General features: G+C 46.4%; 1 protein-coding gene across 2 annotated transcripts in view; it reads right to left on the bottom strand.

The window, feature by feature from the left end:
• Positions 1 to 17703, bottom strand: part of LOC139048041 (peroxisomal ATPase PEX6-like) — an 83234-nt gene that overhangs the window by 20150 nt on the left and 45381 nt on the right. The window contains exons 14-17 of one of the 2 annotated variants that reach the window (XM_070522424.1): positions 17390 to 17491; positions 6908 to 6978; positions 2895 to 3160; positions 925 to 1009 (exon numbers count right to left, since the gene is read on the bottom strand). In XM_070522424.1, coding sequence (XP_070378525.1) covers positions 925 to 1009; positions 2895 to 3160; positions 6908 to 6978; positions 17390 to 17491 — 524 coding nt within the window. The remainder of the gene's footprint in view (positions 1 to 924; positions 1010 to 2894; positions 3161 to 6907; positions 6979 to 17389; positions 17492 to 17703) is intronic. The other variant, XM_070522425.1, reaches the window with a different exon arrangement.

Genomic DNA, 17703 nt, shown 5'->3' with positions numbered 1-17703 from the left:
TAGCATAAGTGGATTGCATCAAGGCTCAACTTCTTGGCATTGTGGCAGGCCATAAAAAGACTTTTGCAATATGTCTGGTCACCAACAAGTTTGTAAACAGAGAGCTTTAGTACAGCGCAAAACAGCAAGTGCAAGGACTTGGAATTTTAGCATTAGCATCAGCACCGCGTGATCCAAACCGTGCATGTCCAGTACAAAACTCATGTTAGGATTGTTGCGCACGTAAGTAATCTTAAAGATTTAGTGTTGAATGCTGACACACACAACAGGAGCTTTGTGCAGGGAAAAAATGGCAATGCCCATTAAATAAAGCGTCACCCATTTTGATCCACCAAGTCATTGCGCTGCCGCTGCTTGGCCCATTTGTTCACAACGAATCCTTTTACTTGCTTTAGATTTATGGCACAATGCTCCAACAGCAGAGTATTAGTGACAAATGGGCATTGCTTCTGAGATCTGTAGTCGATTTTTTGGCACTGCAGGCTTAACAAGAGAGGATATACTAGCTGTACACAGCCTCCGAGATTCGGCGCCACACGTGCACCTCGATTTCTCGGGCAATAGACTATGCATATTTGCTTGTACTTTGTAATATTTCATACGGATGGAGTCGAGTCACAACTGGCAGTTGATGGTTATCGCCATCATCCAGGAAAAAATCGAAGTATGGTTGCACCGTGCACCAGTGAAACGCTTCGGGTAAGTGTGTAGCGTGCTGCATTGTATAGCATCTCCGTGCACATATCCGCATCCCTGGTGTGAATGAATTGCAAATGGTGGCAGCACCACCTGAATCACCAAGTTGAGCGAATCCACAGCAACGGTCTCTTCATTACTCAGGCCTTGCCTCCTATGAAAGCCACCCACCTCCCCCGTCATCTGAATAAGCAGTGCATCGAAGTGACGGTGCAAGGGGTGGCTTGCCTGAGGAAGCTGAGGGCACACTCCGTGGCAACCGCTTTGGCGAGCAGTGTCTTTCCCGTGCCAGGTGGACCATAGAGGAGAACGCCTGCATTTCATCAGTGGCTACAATAGCGTGCAACAGCCTGGATTACCTTGCACAGCATCTTGCTCTGTTTATACACAAAGACTACAACGGGTGACCATATCAACGAAAAAAAAAAAGAAGAAAGAAAAGAAGGAAGGTGACCCGTCTCAATCTATGGTAGAAAGTGATTGCAATGTTTGGGGAGAGAAAAAGCTTCCTTCAATATACGTTAGTGCATGATTAGCCTCCTTATTCCAGAGGACCACTGGCAGCTTGCACCAATGCTGCATGAGAGCTGACATTTGGGCAAGTTGGCATAGACACATGGCAGAAAAACAGCGCAACTTTAAATGGACGAAGAAAGAATAGACACGCTTTGGTGCTGAATCACAACTAAGCATTTATGGAAGACACAGCAATATATATAAACTCTAACTTCGTTATAATGAAACGGGGCTATAACTAGCACTAAAAGCCCAAATAAGCTTACCCTCTCTAGCCTCACGCCGTAAAATAGCACGTCTTAACCTTTTTCATAAAATTTTCCATTCTTTGCCTTTTGACAACCCGTACATAAAAAGAGCACATCTCATTGCCCGCACCAGTCACTCTCACACAGTATATCCCCCACAAGACCATACCGTGACTTTTGAGCAATAATTTTTTCTGCACACAACACGAGACTGGAATAGCCTGCCCACCGAAGTTGCCACTATCATTGACCCACTTGCATTTAAGCGACTCATCGAAAATATCCCTTTGTAATTTGTAGTATCTATCTTTGTCACTAACCCCCACTCCCTCATGTGATGTCTCAACAAGAGACCTTTGAGGAAATAAATAAATAAGTAAATAAATAAATAAATATGGGTATTATGAAGTAGAAATGATGTTCCCCTTGAAATTGTCATAGAAATATATGTATTTAAAACCTCATTTTAACGAAGTAAAATTGGCCTACCAATATAACGAACTAGATTCATCTTCGAAACCAAAAAAAATGCCCAACCATTGCACACCGAATTCATCACTTACCACGAGGTTCAGCACTCCCTCAGTGCGGCATTTTCAAAACACCGGCGTCCCCACATCAAATAATTAACACATTGTAGCGACCACCTAGTTGTTTGAGAATGGCATCAAACGTCTTTCATGTCATGTTTAATGCATTGGGAAGCAACAGAATTGCCATGTCTGTGGCCAATGGAGCAGGCAACCAGACGTGTAACACGTGCTGGACAGACAAATGCAGTATTACAGCACAAACACAGTAGCTAAAGGATAAATGCTGCAGTTCACTGTCGAAAAAGTGGCCGCCACATCAGTATGAGTGTGCCATGACAACAAACAGCAATGACGAGAAACCAATGCCATAGACACGGACAGCAGATGACGCCAGAAGCAATCCGCACTAAACGCGGTGGCGACAGTGACTCCGCTCAATTTTGAAGGGAATAGTGCCCTGGAACATTCTGTATACACTGTTCTACAAACCTGCAGACTTGCCTTTCGAAAATTCAAGCAGAGCACATTGGCTGGCAGCATCAAGTTGCTTTCATGCAGCAAGAGCAAGTGCCACGCAGCAGTGAAGTCCCCTTGCTGACGTCGCAATAGAGAGGGTGCCACTCAAAGATCTTGGGGATAATAGTGTAACTTGTGAACCCGTGACACTGCCACAATGCACTATGTACACCAGGTAAATAAACTTGTCTTTGTCTAATTCGACAGTTTGGTCATTCATCACCCTGGAAAAAACTGGGTTTGCGGTCAGCACCATAAGAAAGGAAGGCAAAAGAAACGTGCAGTGCTCTTTCTATTCCGCAACCCTTCATACCATTTCTAGTGGCGCTTCTGGTCGAGAAAGTCATGTGCTTGCGGGACAACATGCACAGTGCGATGAGCTTACCAGACCGCTTGAGCCCTGCTTCGAGGAGCTGCGGGTGTCGCAGGGGCAGCTGGAGGGTGTCGGTGAGGGTGCGTTTGGCATCCTCCAGGCCACCCACGTCCTCCCAGTGGACGCAGGGGATGCGGGGTGCTCCTACTGCCTGTGCCTGGCTGTCCTGGAGCCACTCGAGGGCCGACTCCAGGTCAGACTGCATGAGCAGGGGGCCCGCCACGCATACGCCTGCCTCCCAGTCAGCTTCTCTCTGATGGTGATCGCTGCTGCAACTGCTAAAAATAAAAGAAAGAAAGAAAGGAAAATCACTGGAGTTCGGCCATTTTTTTAGCTCTTAACTCAGGTTTTCAACTACACTAACATTTTCACGTCTCCTGATCTTTCACAGGTTTTCTCAAACTAACTTTACGAAACTTCCCTGGAGGTTTATGACACTGGAGGCTCACATGCAAGGAAAAAATACTGTGGCAAATGTACCCCAACCGGAGCAACTAATACATCTAAGACAACGAAGCTGTAAAGGTGACTTCTCACGTCCTTTGTCCGAAGCACTAGGGCCCCGTTTGCTGGCTGTTCTTAGTGACAATTCATCACCGATGCCAGCTGCACATTGTCACCAATTCCCTGGTCATGTGGCTGCTTCGGGGCTGCCACACAGGCTGCATTGCTGGGCGCTGACATCAGCTTTTACCACCACATCCAGGCTCCACAGCGAATTTCGGTTATATGCTGGAAGTTGTTACGTGTCCTCCAGGGAGCGTTCTACTGCAACCATTCTTCAAGTATGCTCATTAATAGCAGAGATAGAAATATTTCAGTGCTGCGAACCCATGATTTCAGCAGGCAGGCTCCACTGCATAGCGAGACTCTCTCTCCACTCGCCCTGTCTAGCCTCCGCAAGCGAAATTCCTTCCCTGTCTTTTTTAGGCTTGTAGCGCAGCTCAGAAAGAGCAAAAAGGAAGGTGGAAGGGGTGATGAAAAGGAACGGAGAACCTTCCTTTTTGCTCGTTCTGACCTGTGCTGAAAGCCTAAAAAAGTCATGACATACCAACTTGCCTAAACGCCATGCTTTTGTCCTTCCCTGCATACTCCTATGCCGGACATCGAGGATCGCTTGACACATGTCACAGGGCCCGCCTTCACTTTTTTTTTTCTCCTCGCTTTTTTCTTTTTCGGCGATGCACGCTTCCACTGGCAGCGTTGCGCGCAAGCTGTTATCGTTTCACGCAGCGCACAATTTTGCGCGCTGTGCACAAGGAAACATGACTAGCGGTATAATTCAGTGTTACACGAATACTGAGGCAGAACAAGCAGATTGCAGAGCATGATCATGCGCTGGAACACGGTAGAATATGGCATAGTTTTGTTACTTGCGCACGTGACCGCACGACCGTGGGAACAAGCAGACGAAGTGGCAGTGCATCTCTCTTGCTCTGGTGTGAAGTAAAGCAAAAAATACGTAGACATTCTGTTTGTGTGTTTTATTATTTCTCTAAACTTCGATTCGTCAATTCAAGCAACAGATGACACAGATAACAGATGGTGCCTTGAACAATTCTCGAAGTCACGTGTCACCACGAGCGACGTCCCACTGCGGACCCGAGAGCGTAGGCGCAGGGACGCGAGTACGTCATCCTCTGGCTTGGAGCGCGGCGGCCGCGAGGAGAATGAAAAAGGGCGTTCAGTTTGAAATTTCAGATCTTTCCGCGGCGTGTAGCGATATAATACTTTGCAGACACTATCCTTAGCGTGCATCATATGCTCTGTGGTTGTCAGCTCAAAATGGCCAGACCTGGTGAGGGGCCCTTTAACGCTATCGTGTTAAAGCCGCCTTCACGCCGTTTGTATGCTTTACCGCATAACACAAACGTACTGCGGCAAAGCTGACTTTAAAGACCGGCTGCCATTGTGAAACATATGCATTAGACCTCTGCCCTTTTATTGTTAAAGAATCAGGTACGCATTGGCTTTATACTTTGTTTAGGTGCCTTAATGTCATTTATAAGTTAGTTTTCTACTTTGTATACATAAAAAATGGGCGTGCGTTTGACTCGAAGGCGTATACCGTGGCAAATGTATGCCAATTGGAGCAACTAATACATCTAAGACAGCGAAGCTGTAAAAGCGACTTCTCACGTCCTTTGTCGGAAGCACTAAGGTCCCCTTTGTGGGCTGTTCTTAGTAACAATCACCGATCACTCAGAAAACTACTGCCATATGAATCAGCAGGGAGTGGAGTTTTTTTCTGCATCTTGTTTAATTTGACGCGGCAGATAATTAGACTGGTGCCGTCAGTCCAGTCAGGGTCGGATTAATAGAAGTTGACTGTACGAAGCGTTGGGAGAATTGTTGTAGCACAAGTGGCCGAAATGCGCCAAACTGTGGGACTCAAGTGGCCCAAGATGCGTGCTGTCGTTTTTGAAGTTGCAGTAAGCTTACGTTTCCGTTCCTCTTATTCGACCTTTGTTGGTGGCTTCTCTAAGAGAGGCATTCTGGCAGGAAGTTTTGACGTGCCCACTCAGCGAGAACTGCTGCAGCACGAGACACTATTACGTGTGGAGCTGGTTGGGCCCAAGTGGCTAGAGACGCACTTTGTGTTGTTCCTATTGCTTAGTGTTTTAAGACGGCAACAGAAAATAACGGCGGTGTGTTTGGGTTACTGCCCATTAAAAGCATGCACTACGCTTCCAATGACACTATGCCACACACGCTGTGAAACAGATAGGTGAAGATGCTCATCGCAATTATACCTGGAGTTGGTGGCGATAGCTAGTACTGCGATGTGTGATGACTGGTGAGGAGATTTGCAGATACTGGAAGAGGAAACTGAGTGCCTGTAGCATTTTCATGTGATGCAGGAGGACAAATATTGCAGGGAAGCTGCCATGGTGATTGGTATACTGCTCTTGATCGAGCATGCTGCGAGCATTTTGTTGTTGACCTGGTATTTACCGGCCAGAAAGTGTATCATACGATTGCCTGTGGATCCAGATGTTCTTGTGGCTTTCTTTATTATGCTCTATCTGTCTTAATTGTCCTAAATTTCAAAGCAATCCACGCTTTTTTAAGTGAAAAGTACTCTGCGAACATGCACAAACGCTACTAAGCAGTGGCTCTACCTGTCGAGCTGGCCAAGTTGAAACGTGCCAAGCATCTCACCACGCGGGCTTGCCTGCAGGTAATTCATAAGGGCGTTCTATGCCGCTTGTCGATGCATGCGTCTGTGGCTTAATGGTTTCAATATCGGGCTTCTGTGCTAGAGGTCCCGTGTTCGAATCATGCTGTCGGATGATTTTACTAATGTTTATTTAATTGTTTATTACACAGTACTTTGTTGAAAATGACTAATTTACGAAGTCGCAGAGCTGTTTGAAACCAGAACGACGACATTTAGGCAAACCCATGTACTTCCTATAATTCCCATGCTGGCTCAACCGCCTTGATTGCAGCTCCCGTAGACACTAGCGCCAGAGTTCCCTCTAGTTAATTATTGGATTAAACTCCATGGTTAGCAGCAATGACGAAAGTCCCAGCATGTTGCCTCCGAGATCTTTGCATCAGCCGTGGGCACTGCCTAATCTCGTAAAAAATTCCAAGTAACTGCACATTCTAGGCTATGAGCCACTTCCGGCGGGTGCTAATGCAACATATTTTTTTTCAATCTAAAAAATGGCTATTTCTGTTAGCTTTTCGTGACATTTCCACTTGTATTTCAAATGTAAAGTTTTGCATGGAGGCTCCTCTATATCTGCCCTATTAGGCTTCTTGCATGGTCCAAAACTTTGTTGCAGTTTGCCCTTCAGACACTGCCATTGCCATTTCAACTGGCGGGGATCAGGTCCAAAAGCAGTGGTTTCCATTACAATTAATTTTTATTTGTTTCTTAAAACAGACAATGCGACTCAGTGTGGTGCAATGCCGAGAAAGCCACAGAATTAAAAAAGAACAAAAGAAAAAGAGATAAGAAAGCAGCGGCACGGTTGTTGTGCAGTGAAGTGCAGGGTGCCCCCTTGATTACTAACCGTGTGAGTCTCGCATAGGCCCGAGCTGTGGCCTGGCCCACCAGTGCACACAGGTCGCCCAGGTTGAAGCCCTGCAATAGTGATATACACACACGTATAGTACTCAGTGCTATCAGGGGGGGAACAAATGGCTGGGTTAAAATGCCTCAGTCTAAAGAAATATATTCACCTATGTCCCTAGATTTGAACATGAGACCGTAATTGTGCAAAACGTGTGACTTGAGGGCATCTTAATGGCTGTTTATTAAACAACGAGTCTAGAAGGAACAGGCCATTGAAGAACCGGCTATCCCAACGATGGCAACATGATAATGATGATGACTCTAACAAAGATGTCACTGCAGGCATAACTTAAAAGAATGGGAGACAAAGTGAAAGCAGTTTTGAGATTTTAATGGCCGTTGGGGTAAAAGTGTTCGACTAGTGGCTTTGAACTGAATATGAATAGTGTTAGGAATTGTTAGAAATGACAGTACTTACTACTTCCTGTGGTTGGCATCTCTCGTATTGCACGTGCTTAAAATTACAAGTGTGAGAGGAATTCTATATGACCACTAAAATAGAACAGCACTTCATGCCACTGCTTAGCTATTCTCCCGGGTGGTGTTTTCAGCAACTTGTTTTTGTGGCTTGCTATGACCTGTCGCCATAGGTCGGCAGAATAAGTGGGTACTCACTGACCAACATTTTCACAGGTTCTGTACTCTCTCACACTCACTGGTACTCACTCCCTTTCTTACTCCCGCCCGCTCGTACTACTCACAAACAATCATTCATGTTCGTACTCTCATTCATTACCACTGACTGGCGCCCCCTCACACTCATGTTCACATCCACTCCCACTCACTGGCCTTCGCACACATAAATACATGCTCACGTCCCCTCACACTCGTCGACAGTAACTCCTGTTCATGCTCACCCACTAGCGCTCCATCTCTTGCCTGTAAAATTAGTATGGAGCGAGCATGAGTCAGTACACTCGTGAGTTTGTATGGCAAGCTTACATGCAGCTTGAAAGTGGGTGGGAAAGCACCTTCACTGGCAAGGGTGGTGCCTGCAATGCCACTGGTGGTGCTTATCGCGCCAGTGCTGTGTGACACACGGTAGCTGCAAGGTCACCGTTCATTCTGCCCAGCAGCAGTTGCCTTGCATGCTGCATTGCACCGACACGTCGTACCCATGTGTGGTTACAGAACACCATCTAAGAAGTTGAGAGCACAATGCTAAACCTTGCCATCGCTGAACACGTTTCGCCCTTCGGGCGAAGCTGCCATGTTTTGTGGTACAGTCGACAGCCATTTTAACAAACTGTAATAATCCAGTGAAAAAGGTTTGTTCTATCCAAGTATATGTTCTCTCAAGAATAAGCCCTGTGGTATGTTGCGAAATGGCAGAACTTTGCGTATACCACTGTCTAACCCGAAGGCTATTGCAAAAACGCAGAAAAGATTGAAATTAGAATGTGTAGATAAATGGGCTTACGTGGTAATCGTACTATACCATGCAGTACAGTGGCTGGATGTCCACCATTTTCCAATGGCTGGTTGCCAACAAATTGCAGTTTGCCCACACAAAGGGGATATATACACCTGCTCAATGAGAAGATTATCGGCAGGCCAGCTCCCGCACGGCTAACCAACATTTATAGAACCAAGGTCAGTTGCAAAACTCTCCGCCCCTGCCTAACCTCTCGCGAAACACGTCGACGACTTCTGGTTAGACAATCCTGGTGCCGCAATGGGCTCCCACTAGCCAGTGGCGTAGCCAGAAATTTCGTTCGGGGGGGGCTCACTTTGCAGCTCGGCCTGATATATATATATATATATCATTCAACAACCGTGTTTACATTTTCGTACATATGCAACGACCAGGGGAAAATCTCAATGATGTTTTACTTTGTTAGAATGTATTGCGCAGGAGCAGCTGTCACTGGTTGTACATTGCGAGTACTTGCTCCGAAATTACACTCGCAACAGAGAGCACATATAAAAAGCAGGAGTTCTGCAACATATACGAGGGCGAGTCAAACGAAAGTGAGCCAATGCGAATATATGACAAACGGGGTACTTTAAATAAAAGTAGTCAGCATGAGTATTTAGACACTTGTCCTACTAACGAGTCGCGTAATTCCCGTCTCATAAAACTCCCTGGGTTGCTGCCTCAAAGATCTGTAAATGACTACACGTCATCTTCCGACACGAATCTGGTTTCCTTGAGCAGTTTCTTCAAATTTCACCAAATGTGGAAGACGCAAGGCAACAGGTCTGGGCTGCATGAGGGATGTTGCAGCGTTTCCCACTTGAACTTTGCCAGTTTTGTATTAACCACATCAGCGACGCGGGAAGGGGCAATGTCGTGAAGCAAGATGTCCCCAATGCTCAATTTTCCACGTCGTTTGTTCTTAATTGCGACACGCAGCCGATCCGATCTTTCACAATATCTGAAACGATTTAGTCTCTCCAGGTTTAAAAAATTTGATCAATAGTGGCCCCTAACAATCTAAAAAGAAGTCAACGCTTTTCCGGCATAACTGACGGCCTTTGTTTTCCTTGGGAGTGGTGGATTCAAATGTTTCCGCTGTAAGATTTGCCGTAGTGTTTCAGGCTAGTAGTAGGGGCACCATGAGTCATCCCCGGTCACAATTGCAGACAAAAAGTCGTCACCCTCATCTGGGGTTCTTTGACGTGCACTTAAATCTAAGTACACGGGTGTTTTCGCATTTCGCCTCCATCGAAATGCAGCCGCTGTGACCGGGATTCAATCCCGCGACCTCGTGCTCAGCAGCCATAGCCAACACCATAGCCACTGAGCAACCACGGCCTTTTTAATTGTATTGGGGGTGATTTCACGGTGACTTTGCCCCGGCCATGGATCGTCTTTGTAACTTTCATGTGCTTCTTTGAACAGTTTGCTACAACGCTTCTTAGGCGCCAATGAAACGCAATGTTCAACGCATACGGCAGCCATACGGCGAATAATTTCTTTTTTGGAAACATCTTCATTTGTCAAAAACCTCACGACACCGAGCTGTTCAACTTCTGAAGTGTCCATTATGTCACGCAACCATGTTCAACCCCATGATGAGAGCATTAAAGAACATTTAACCTCACCTCTGCATGTCACTTGCAAATGAGATGCGTATGTGCTACGCGCATGCCTCGAAAATAATGAACCGAACCATTATTGCGCGGGGCGGGTTTTCTCACTTTCATTTGACTAGCCTTCGTACATTAGAAATGCGAAGATATAATGAATATACAAATGTGAAGATACAGCTTGATACAGGGCAAAAAATTGTCACTGGAAACAATGTTCACTGCGCATATGCACAAAACCTCGCAACAAGATATTTAAATATACGAATGTCACCAATAAATCTACGTTCCTAAGAAAAAGTCACTAGATATAATGCGTCAAACAAGGTAAATAGGTTGCGCAACCACAGATTCGCAGATCACAGCACCCCCCCCCCCCCCCTTTGCTCCACTCCCAAAATGTATCGCGTGCGACGGAAGGCGGCGCGCTTCCTCCCCGCTTTTCTCTCTTGCGCACACCAGACGCAGCCACCATCGTCGGCTCAACCCCTCCCCTACCCCCCCCCCCCCGCACGTTTTCACTCGCACATAGAGCATGCGGCGCGCGGTCACGATGTTATCGCCCTTGGCCTTTATTTATACGGAACATGAGGGCAACGGCAGGAATGCGCCTGGAGTCTTCATAGAGCTGTCATCGCAATAATAAAATAGTATCCGGCAACTGAAGCGTCCCGTCGCCCATTACTTTCCGCAAAAGAAGTAACAAAATCGAACTTTCCCCATGCGAAAATTCGCTGCGCCACAACAATGTCTTCTTTTTTTGTGTGTGTGGGCAGGGGGCGGCGAAATAGAATAACGCAAAGGAAAGCATGTCGGCTACAATCGAATGCCTACTTTGGGCACCTAGTGGGGCTGCCGAAGGAATATCGAAGAAAACGTGTGACGCTTGGTCCACAGAAAACCATACACGTACTGCTCGGTATCCTACAACGGCGAGACAAAATTTTCCGGAGAGGTTGCGCTCAAGCGAACGCGTTGCAATCCATCGAGTCCCCGCAGTGCTGGCGGCGAACGACTATGCATTGTTTCTTTTTCTCGTCTGCTAGCCAGAAAGCGTCCAAAACTCTGCCAGGCGAAAATGCAGTCGGCCAGAGAAAAACAAACGCGCAGCCAAGTGCGCCGCGCGGTTATCGATGCAGCACGAGAAAAACGCATGCGCTCTGGCTGGATCCGCAGCCCAGGGGTTGCGAGAACAAAAAAAAAAAAAAATTAGAAAGAAATGACAAAGAGGCTCAATATATCCTCGCGAATAATAGTCTAGATAGAAAAATAAATCAGAACTTAGTTACAATGGTGGCTTTAGTGTCTTGACATGGATGCTTTGGCGCAGGTGAAAAAAATGTGTATATTCTTTTCTGTGACCTGACGGCACAAATGAACCACCACAACGCTTTGTCTCATCGGACCTCGCTGCGTGCTTTGTCAACTTGTCTGATAGTATGTTGATTTGGCTTGTCTCGTTGTATAGCCCGATGTACGACTTTAGAAAAGTCGATGCACCTTTGGCGTCAAATGTTTGCAACAGCATTAAACCCAAAAAGTTCCGGAATTGAAAATCTAAAGCACGACTTTGAAAATGTCAATGGACCTTTCGCATCAAAATGTTATGAGAACTTTATACCCACAATGTTTCAGAATCGAAATCCAAGCACTCCGTAGATTCCGCGGCCTCCGCGAGATGCCGAGACGAGCCCGCTCGCCTTCAAAACGCCCTTGAAATTTTGTGCCCAGTGGGGCTCCTTGCGTTACGATATGTGACTCCTGATGCATGGACGTTGCCCAGAAATCCAGCCCGATTTAGCAATGTTCGCGCTCAAATATCTTTTAGAGCGTGAATTAAGGACATTCTAGACAAAATCAAGCATGATTTCTGGCGCCGGGAGTTGTTTTGGTCGGCGGCACATGACAGCACGAAAAGATTTCGGGGGGGGCTGAAGCCCCATAAGCCCCCCCCCTGGCTACGCCCCTGCCACTAGCAGACGACAGAACATGAGCGACAGTGCCACAGTCAGTACACTCTTACAAGGAGCTGTTCAAAAAATACAAGATTGTTTATATCTCGCACGGACTTTCATGATACTGGGATTCTTTCTTTGAGCTTCCGTCACTAAACACATTTGAGTAACATATCAATTTAGCAGCAAGAACTGGATGTGGGCAAGGCTGAAATGATGGCTTTCCACAGCAGATGCGAGAAATGACGATGTTCAATAAAAAAAGTGAAAAATGTCTAAGTTTCTGCATGGAACTATTAAACTATTAGCAGTGCTCTAAGTACACCTTGATCTCATGACGCCAGGTACCACTTTTAGATCTCAGCTGAAGTTAATCAATCAGCAACAACATTTACTTCCGAAGTATTGGAAGTTGGGCAAGTTGGTATGCATTCACATTTAAGAAAGTTCCTAGCAGCAAGAAAGGACGCAAACACAGGGCAGAGAAAGGGCTCATTCGGTCTGTTTTCCCTGTTCTTCGTGTGTATCTTTTCGCACTGCTTGAAACTTTCTTAAATGTGGAAACATTTACTGCCAACTCGCTGCAGTAGCCCAGTGGCTACGACATTGTGCAGCTCAGCTCAAGGTTGCGGGTTCGACTTCAATCACGGTGGCCATAGTATTTCGATGGGAGAAAAACGCACAAGTGCTCACATACTTAGATTTAGGCGCAAATTAAGGAACCCCAGGTGGTCAAAATAAACCAGGGCCTGTATTCTGAAACATTCACCTTCCACAAAACTATTGCCTTTGCCACGTTTCTGGCAACGGCGTGTGCTGACTGGCGGTTTTAGCAAAACCGGAAAATAAACAGCGCCATCTAGTAGTTCTGGCCCACATCATTTTAACGTAATGGTGTCGATGGGTGCTCTCGACATATATTGAATGAACGAACCCGTCTTTTGGCATCCTTTGGCGTTCCGTTGGTGGTGGAGTGTAGTAGAAATAAGATAGGTGGTAGTTTATAGTGGCCTTTTTGGTGGCGTCTTACGCACATTGTTTCGGGGCGATATTTGTTGATTCATTTAAAATAAAACGTTTCACACTTCCTTATTCAATGTATTTCACCTAAAGTGGCCATAACCAACCGTAGTCAGTGCACAGAACCTGTACTGTGGCCACTACACTCGAAGACAACACACCCAAGCCACTCTGCACTCGCACGATGTGCTCTCTCATGCGATGTGAAGCGTTCGACCGCACATGTTGGTAGTGCATGCTGATGTCGCGGGTAAGCAGTCACTTGATTTACTGAACGTGACTATCGCAGCAGCGAAACTATCACGGAAGGCGAACGTTTTAGAATACGGCCCCAGAGCCATCCTCTACGGCATGCCTCATAATAATAATGTGGTTCTGGCATATAAAGCCTTAGGATTTACTTCATTTTACACAGATTCCACAGGTGTTACTGCTCCAATTAGTTGTTTTGAATCAGTATATATTCCAGCATTTTTAGACAGAAATATTATAGCTGTCTAATTTCAGTCCTCAAAGGAATGTAATTTTTTCTGACGATGTATTTATGTGACCTGTATTTGGGATCCAGAGAAGTCAGTATATTTGGAATACCGTAAAAACCGGACTATAGGTCGGACCGGAATATAGGTCGATCCCCCAACCAACGAATTCTAAAAATGCAAAGAAATCTTTTTCAATGGCAAAAGTACCGAAAGACACCCTTACATTGAAACAAATGCGACTCATGCACAATAGTGACAGTATTTATTCAAGTGCCGATCACATGTGCACCCGGCCAATTTTTAACAGTATCGTGCAGCCATCGACCCGCGTGCTTGTCAGCACCTTATTAACGGCGCTGAGCGGCGAAAGAAACAAGATACGCACAGCCGCTCCATGCCGTGATGATAAGGTGCTGACAAACACGTGGGTCGATGGTCACGCGATACTGTTAAAAACTGGCCGGGTGTACAGTTCGCAGTAGGGCACGAAGTGCGCAAGCGCTACTCCAGATCAGAGCAACGCGTTTGATTAGAGTGGTCCGAACTAGAGTCGTATGAGGAGTGCTTCTCGCTGCCCAGTCCAGAGGCGCGTGCGATCTCTACCGCTTTCAAATGAATGCATTCGGCTGTCACAGGCAGCGATCTTACACACAGCTCCCGGACGAACCCCGCAACCTTGTCTTCCAGTTTTGCGGTCCGCTGCGGTCCGCCCATGAAATGACGTTTTCTGTTGGTTTGCTGCTTCTGTCTCCGCCAGTACCGAATGCTCTTTTCAGATACTCCAAATTCGTGCTGTGCCGCGAGGTTACCGTGGGCTTCTGTGCACTCAATCGCCTTTTTCTTGAACGTGATGGTGACTTGTCAGCTTCCACTCGCAACAAAATGTGAAAAAGCAACCTTTAACCAATATAACTTTGTGACAATGTAAACGCAAATTGGCAGTGCCACAATGTCGCCACGATGTGCTCGACACGCTGCTTCTGATGGCGAAGGCGCTTCTTTACTTCATCCGCCCATTGTTGCAAGACTTCCATAGTTTTTCCGCCAATGTCCGGTATATAAGACGAGGGTCGCCTTTTCCAATAAATTTAAAAAAAAAAGTTCAACCTATATTCTGGTTTTTACCGTAGTCTGTTTTCTTTTTTCCTTTTAATACAGAGACAAGTGCGATACAGTCGAACCCATTTATAACGATGCCGGTTTTAACAATATATTGGTTATAACAATGAGAAGCTGCTGCACCGTCAACTTTTGTATGTATTCCATGGTGAAGCAACCTGCTTACTACAATGCCCCGATGCCGCATTATCGGTTATAACGATAAAGCCTGGCTGCTAGGTGTCTGTGCCGAAAGGCAGTGAAATGTGAAATCCTTGAAAATAATAAAAAAAAACAACAAGAAATTCGAGCCACTGCACAATGGCCCGCTGCCTTCTCCGCGCACCTCTCTCGTGGCCCTTTCACCGCTCTGAACATGAATAGACCGCGCCAACTGCGCTGCTCGCATGTTGCTCGCTGGCTCCTCATTCAGCGCAGATCTGCAAACAGTTTAATTTCTCGCATTGGTCTTTGTTTGTTGCGTCGAAATCGTTCCTGGTCCCGTGATTTCTTGGGCTCGCTTGGCTTGCCGTCGAAACGGAAGATGGCTGATCCGCCCGGTGATCATCGGCAATGCACGATGTTGCTGGTGAAAAGAAAGCGTACGGCTATATATTTAGAGACTAAGTGTTTCTAACCCATGAGGCGATCACCGCGAATGTGCTTGCATTGGATAGCGACAGCGACGACGGCAGTGATGACATGGTAGGGCAGGCTGCCTCAATGTTGTCCTCGCAGGAGGCCTGGCAAATGGTTCAGTCCCTCCCGGGCTTTATTTTCACAAGGAACCTTCCGCTGCACTACGTGGAGCACCTGGATGCCTTAGTGAAGAATGTCGGCAAGCTTTGCGTAAAGCAAGCAAAGCTGATGGACACAGGGTTTTCTCATGCAAGCCAGTGAGAAAGCATGTGGCGGGATGCCTGCGGCGACCTCGCGTCAGTGTTTCTTCTAGATTTCTCAAGCTGACAGGCTGCCACAGCAACCTTCTCACATTCTTTAAAAGGCCCCCTTGAGGCCACTAAAGCGATGCCTTGGAGGTGCTCGCATATCGCTTGCCACCCGTGACCCCTCCTTGCAGTTGTTATAGCAGCACCATTCTTTAACACCAACAGCCGCAGCTTGTAACACACGATTGGAGCACCCAGGAAGCAGTTAAACGAGTGAACACTCACCAGCCAGATGGAGCCAGCCAGATGGAGCAAGGCAGTGAAGAGGGGCTCTGGCCTATCCACCATTATAGTTTTCTCACATCAGCGCTGCCATCCCCATATTATGATTTTTTCATGCAACCCAGTTATAACAATGAAATTATTGTGGCACTTGAAGATTGTCATAAGTGGGTTCGACTGTATACCTTGTTCCCAGACTGCATGTTTATTTTTAATTCCTACACACTAAAAGAATCGCTGTATAATGCCACAAATGCCATAACCTTATGTGCCTTTTGACACTTGTATTAATTTCAAGTACTTAAAGATGCACGTAAATCACAGTTTATTCACGATCTTACACAGCACACATAATTACAACATACCGCATTACTTACAAGTACATCGTCAGAAAGTCATCATGAAGAAGTTGGGTGTAACAAATGCACAATTTATCCAACAGTTTCTTGTCAAGGTCAGGAATCTTTCTACCCCACACCGCATGGAGATCCGGATCGCGTGGAGCCCAAACGAAGTGGGGCTGCATTTTTGGACGCCCTGTAACCACTCATGTAGTCAGGCACAGCAAGTTGTCGTATACTGCATTGAGATATGCAGAGCACAACAACTATTTACAGACTGCTGAAACTGCAGGTGGCTACACTGCATGCCAATTGACAAACGAGGAGTGAACGCGGGTGAAGCCTGCTGCAATGGCTGCGCCGCAAATGTCTCTGACAGTGGCAGCGCCATGCAACATCGCTAAGTTTGGCAACTGACTTTGGGCCTATAAACTCAGCTACAGTGTTTTCCACAAAACAGTGGTTGGTCAGATAAACTGATGTCTTGATAAAACATTTCATGACAAGCGACGACCCCTGACAAACCTGTAGCATGAAGGAGAGCTGCGGTACGAGGTAAGTTCAACTCGAGGCGCACGTCTGCATGTCTGACTGCTGCTCCACTGCAAGCAAGACGGCTTCACTGCATCACACGCTTCACAGTGTGAATATCATGAAGAGCAGCCTACTTTCTTTGTGCGAAATGATACGAATAAGAAATAAGGAGTTCTGAAAATGATGCATTTTTCGATTGTTGGCGGTTCTTTCTGAAGCGCCGTATTACCACGGCTTCGAAACTTAGGTGATTAGGCCTAGAGGTACCCTCAGCACATTAGCATCCACGGCACTGAGCCAACAGCAGTTGGCGGTGGCAAGCCACTTGAATCGTCCACTCAAAAACTCTCCTCTCCGTTGGGCGTTGCGTGGTATGCCATTGCAAGAACCTTGCTGTTGGTGTATTCGTTTGAAGTAAAAGTGCATTATCACGTATTCTGTGAGTGGCCGGAAATAGTTCCGTGCAGTGCACTGCCGCACGCATGCATCGCAGCAGCAAAGTGCTAGTACATTGTACTTACATCACCTGGATAAAATTTGCCCAGAAATTTGTCCGTTGTATTTGATAGTCTATTATAACCAGGGTGTTAATAGCGGAATCTGTGGCATTGATAATATAGACAGACTAAAAGAGAAGAATGGCCTGTTATATTCCGAAGTATGTTGTATGCAGATCAATTGTAATGAGCATGGACTGTATAACCAGTGGAAGGGTCAACATAGAGACATGTCAAGATCTGAAACAACCAACAACAGCCACTGCTGCGGTAAGAAAGATGTAGACTCACGGCTGTCCTCTGGGCCAGATAAGAGATGTCCACAGAGTTGTTCTTGGGCAGGCTCCACAACAATGCATCCAGTAGCTGGGCACGGCCCTCTTCATCCGGGTACTGTGCACATGAGGGGGAAGAGCATTTCTTGAAAATCAAACCCAAATCATTTTACGGGGTTGAAGGCCCAGAGTAGCAGGGCACTATGAGGGATGCCGAAGCGGGGTCATAATGAAGAAAGAAGCATGAACGAGACAGGGATACAAAAACAGCCTACTCGCACTTACTCACAACTAGATTTTTCATTGAAATGCAGAATATATACAATCGTG

The sequence above is a fragment of the Dermacentor albipictus genome, chromosome 7, assembly GCF_038994185.2.
Source record: "Dermacentor albipictus isolate Rhodes 1998 colony chromosome 7, USDA_Dalb.pri_finalv2, whole genome shotgun sequence".
In the NCBI taxonomy this organism is placed as follows: Eukaryota; Metazoa; Arthropoda; class Arachnida; order Ixodida; family Ixodidae; genus Dermacentor; species Dermacentor albipictus.
The sequence above is the reverse complement of the archived record's forward strand: the minus strand, read 5'-3'. Positions and strand labels throughout refer to the sequence as shown.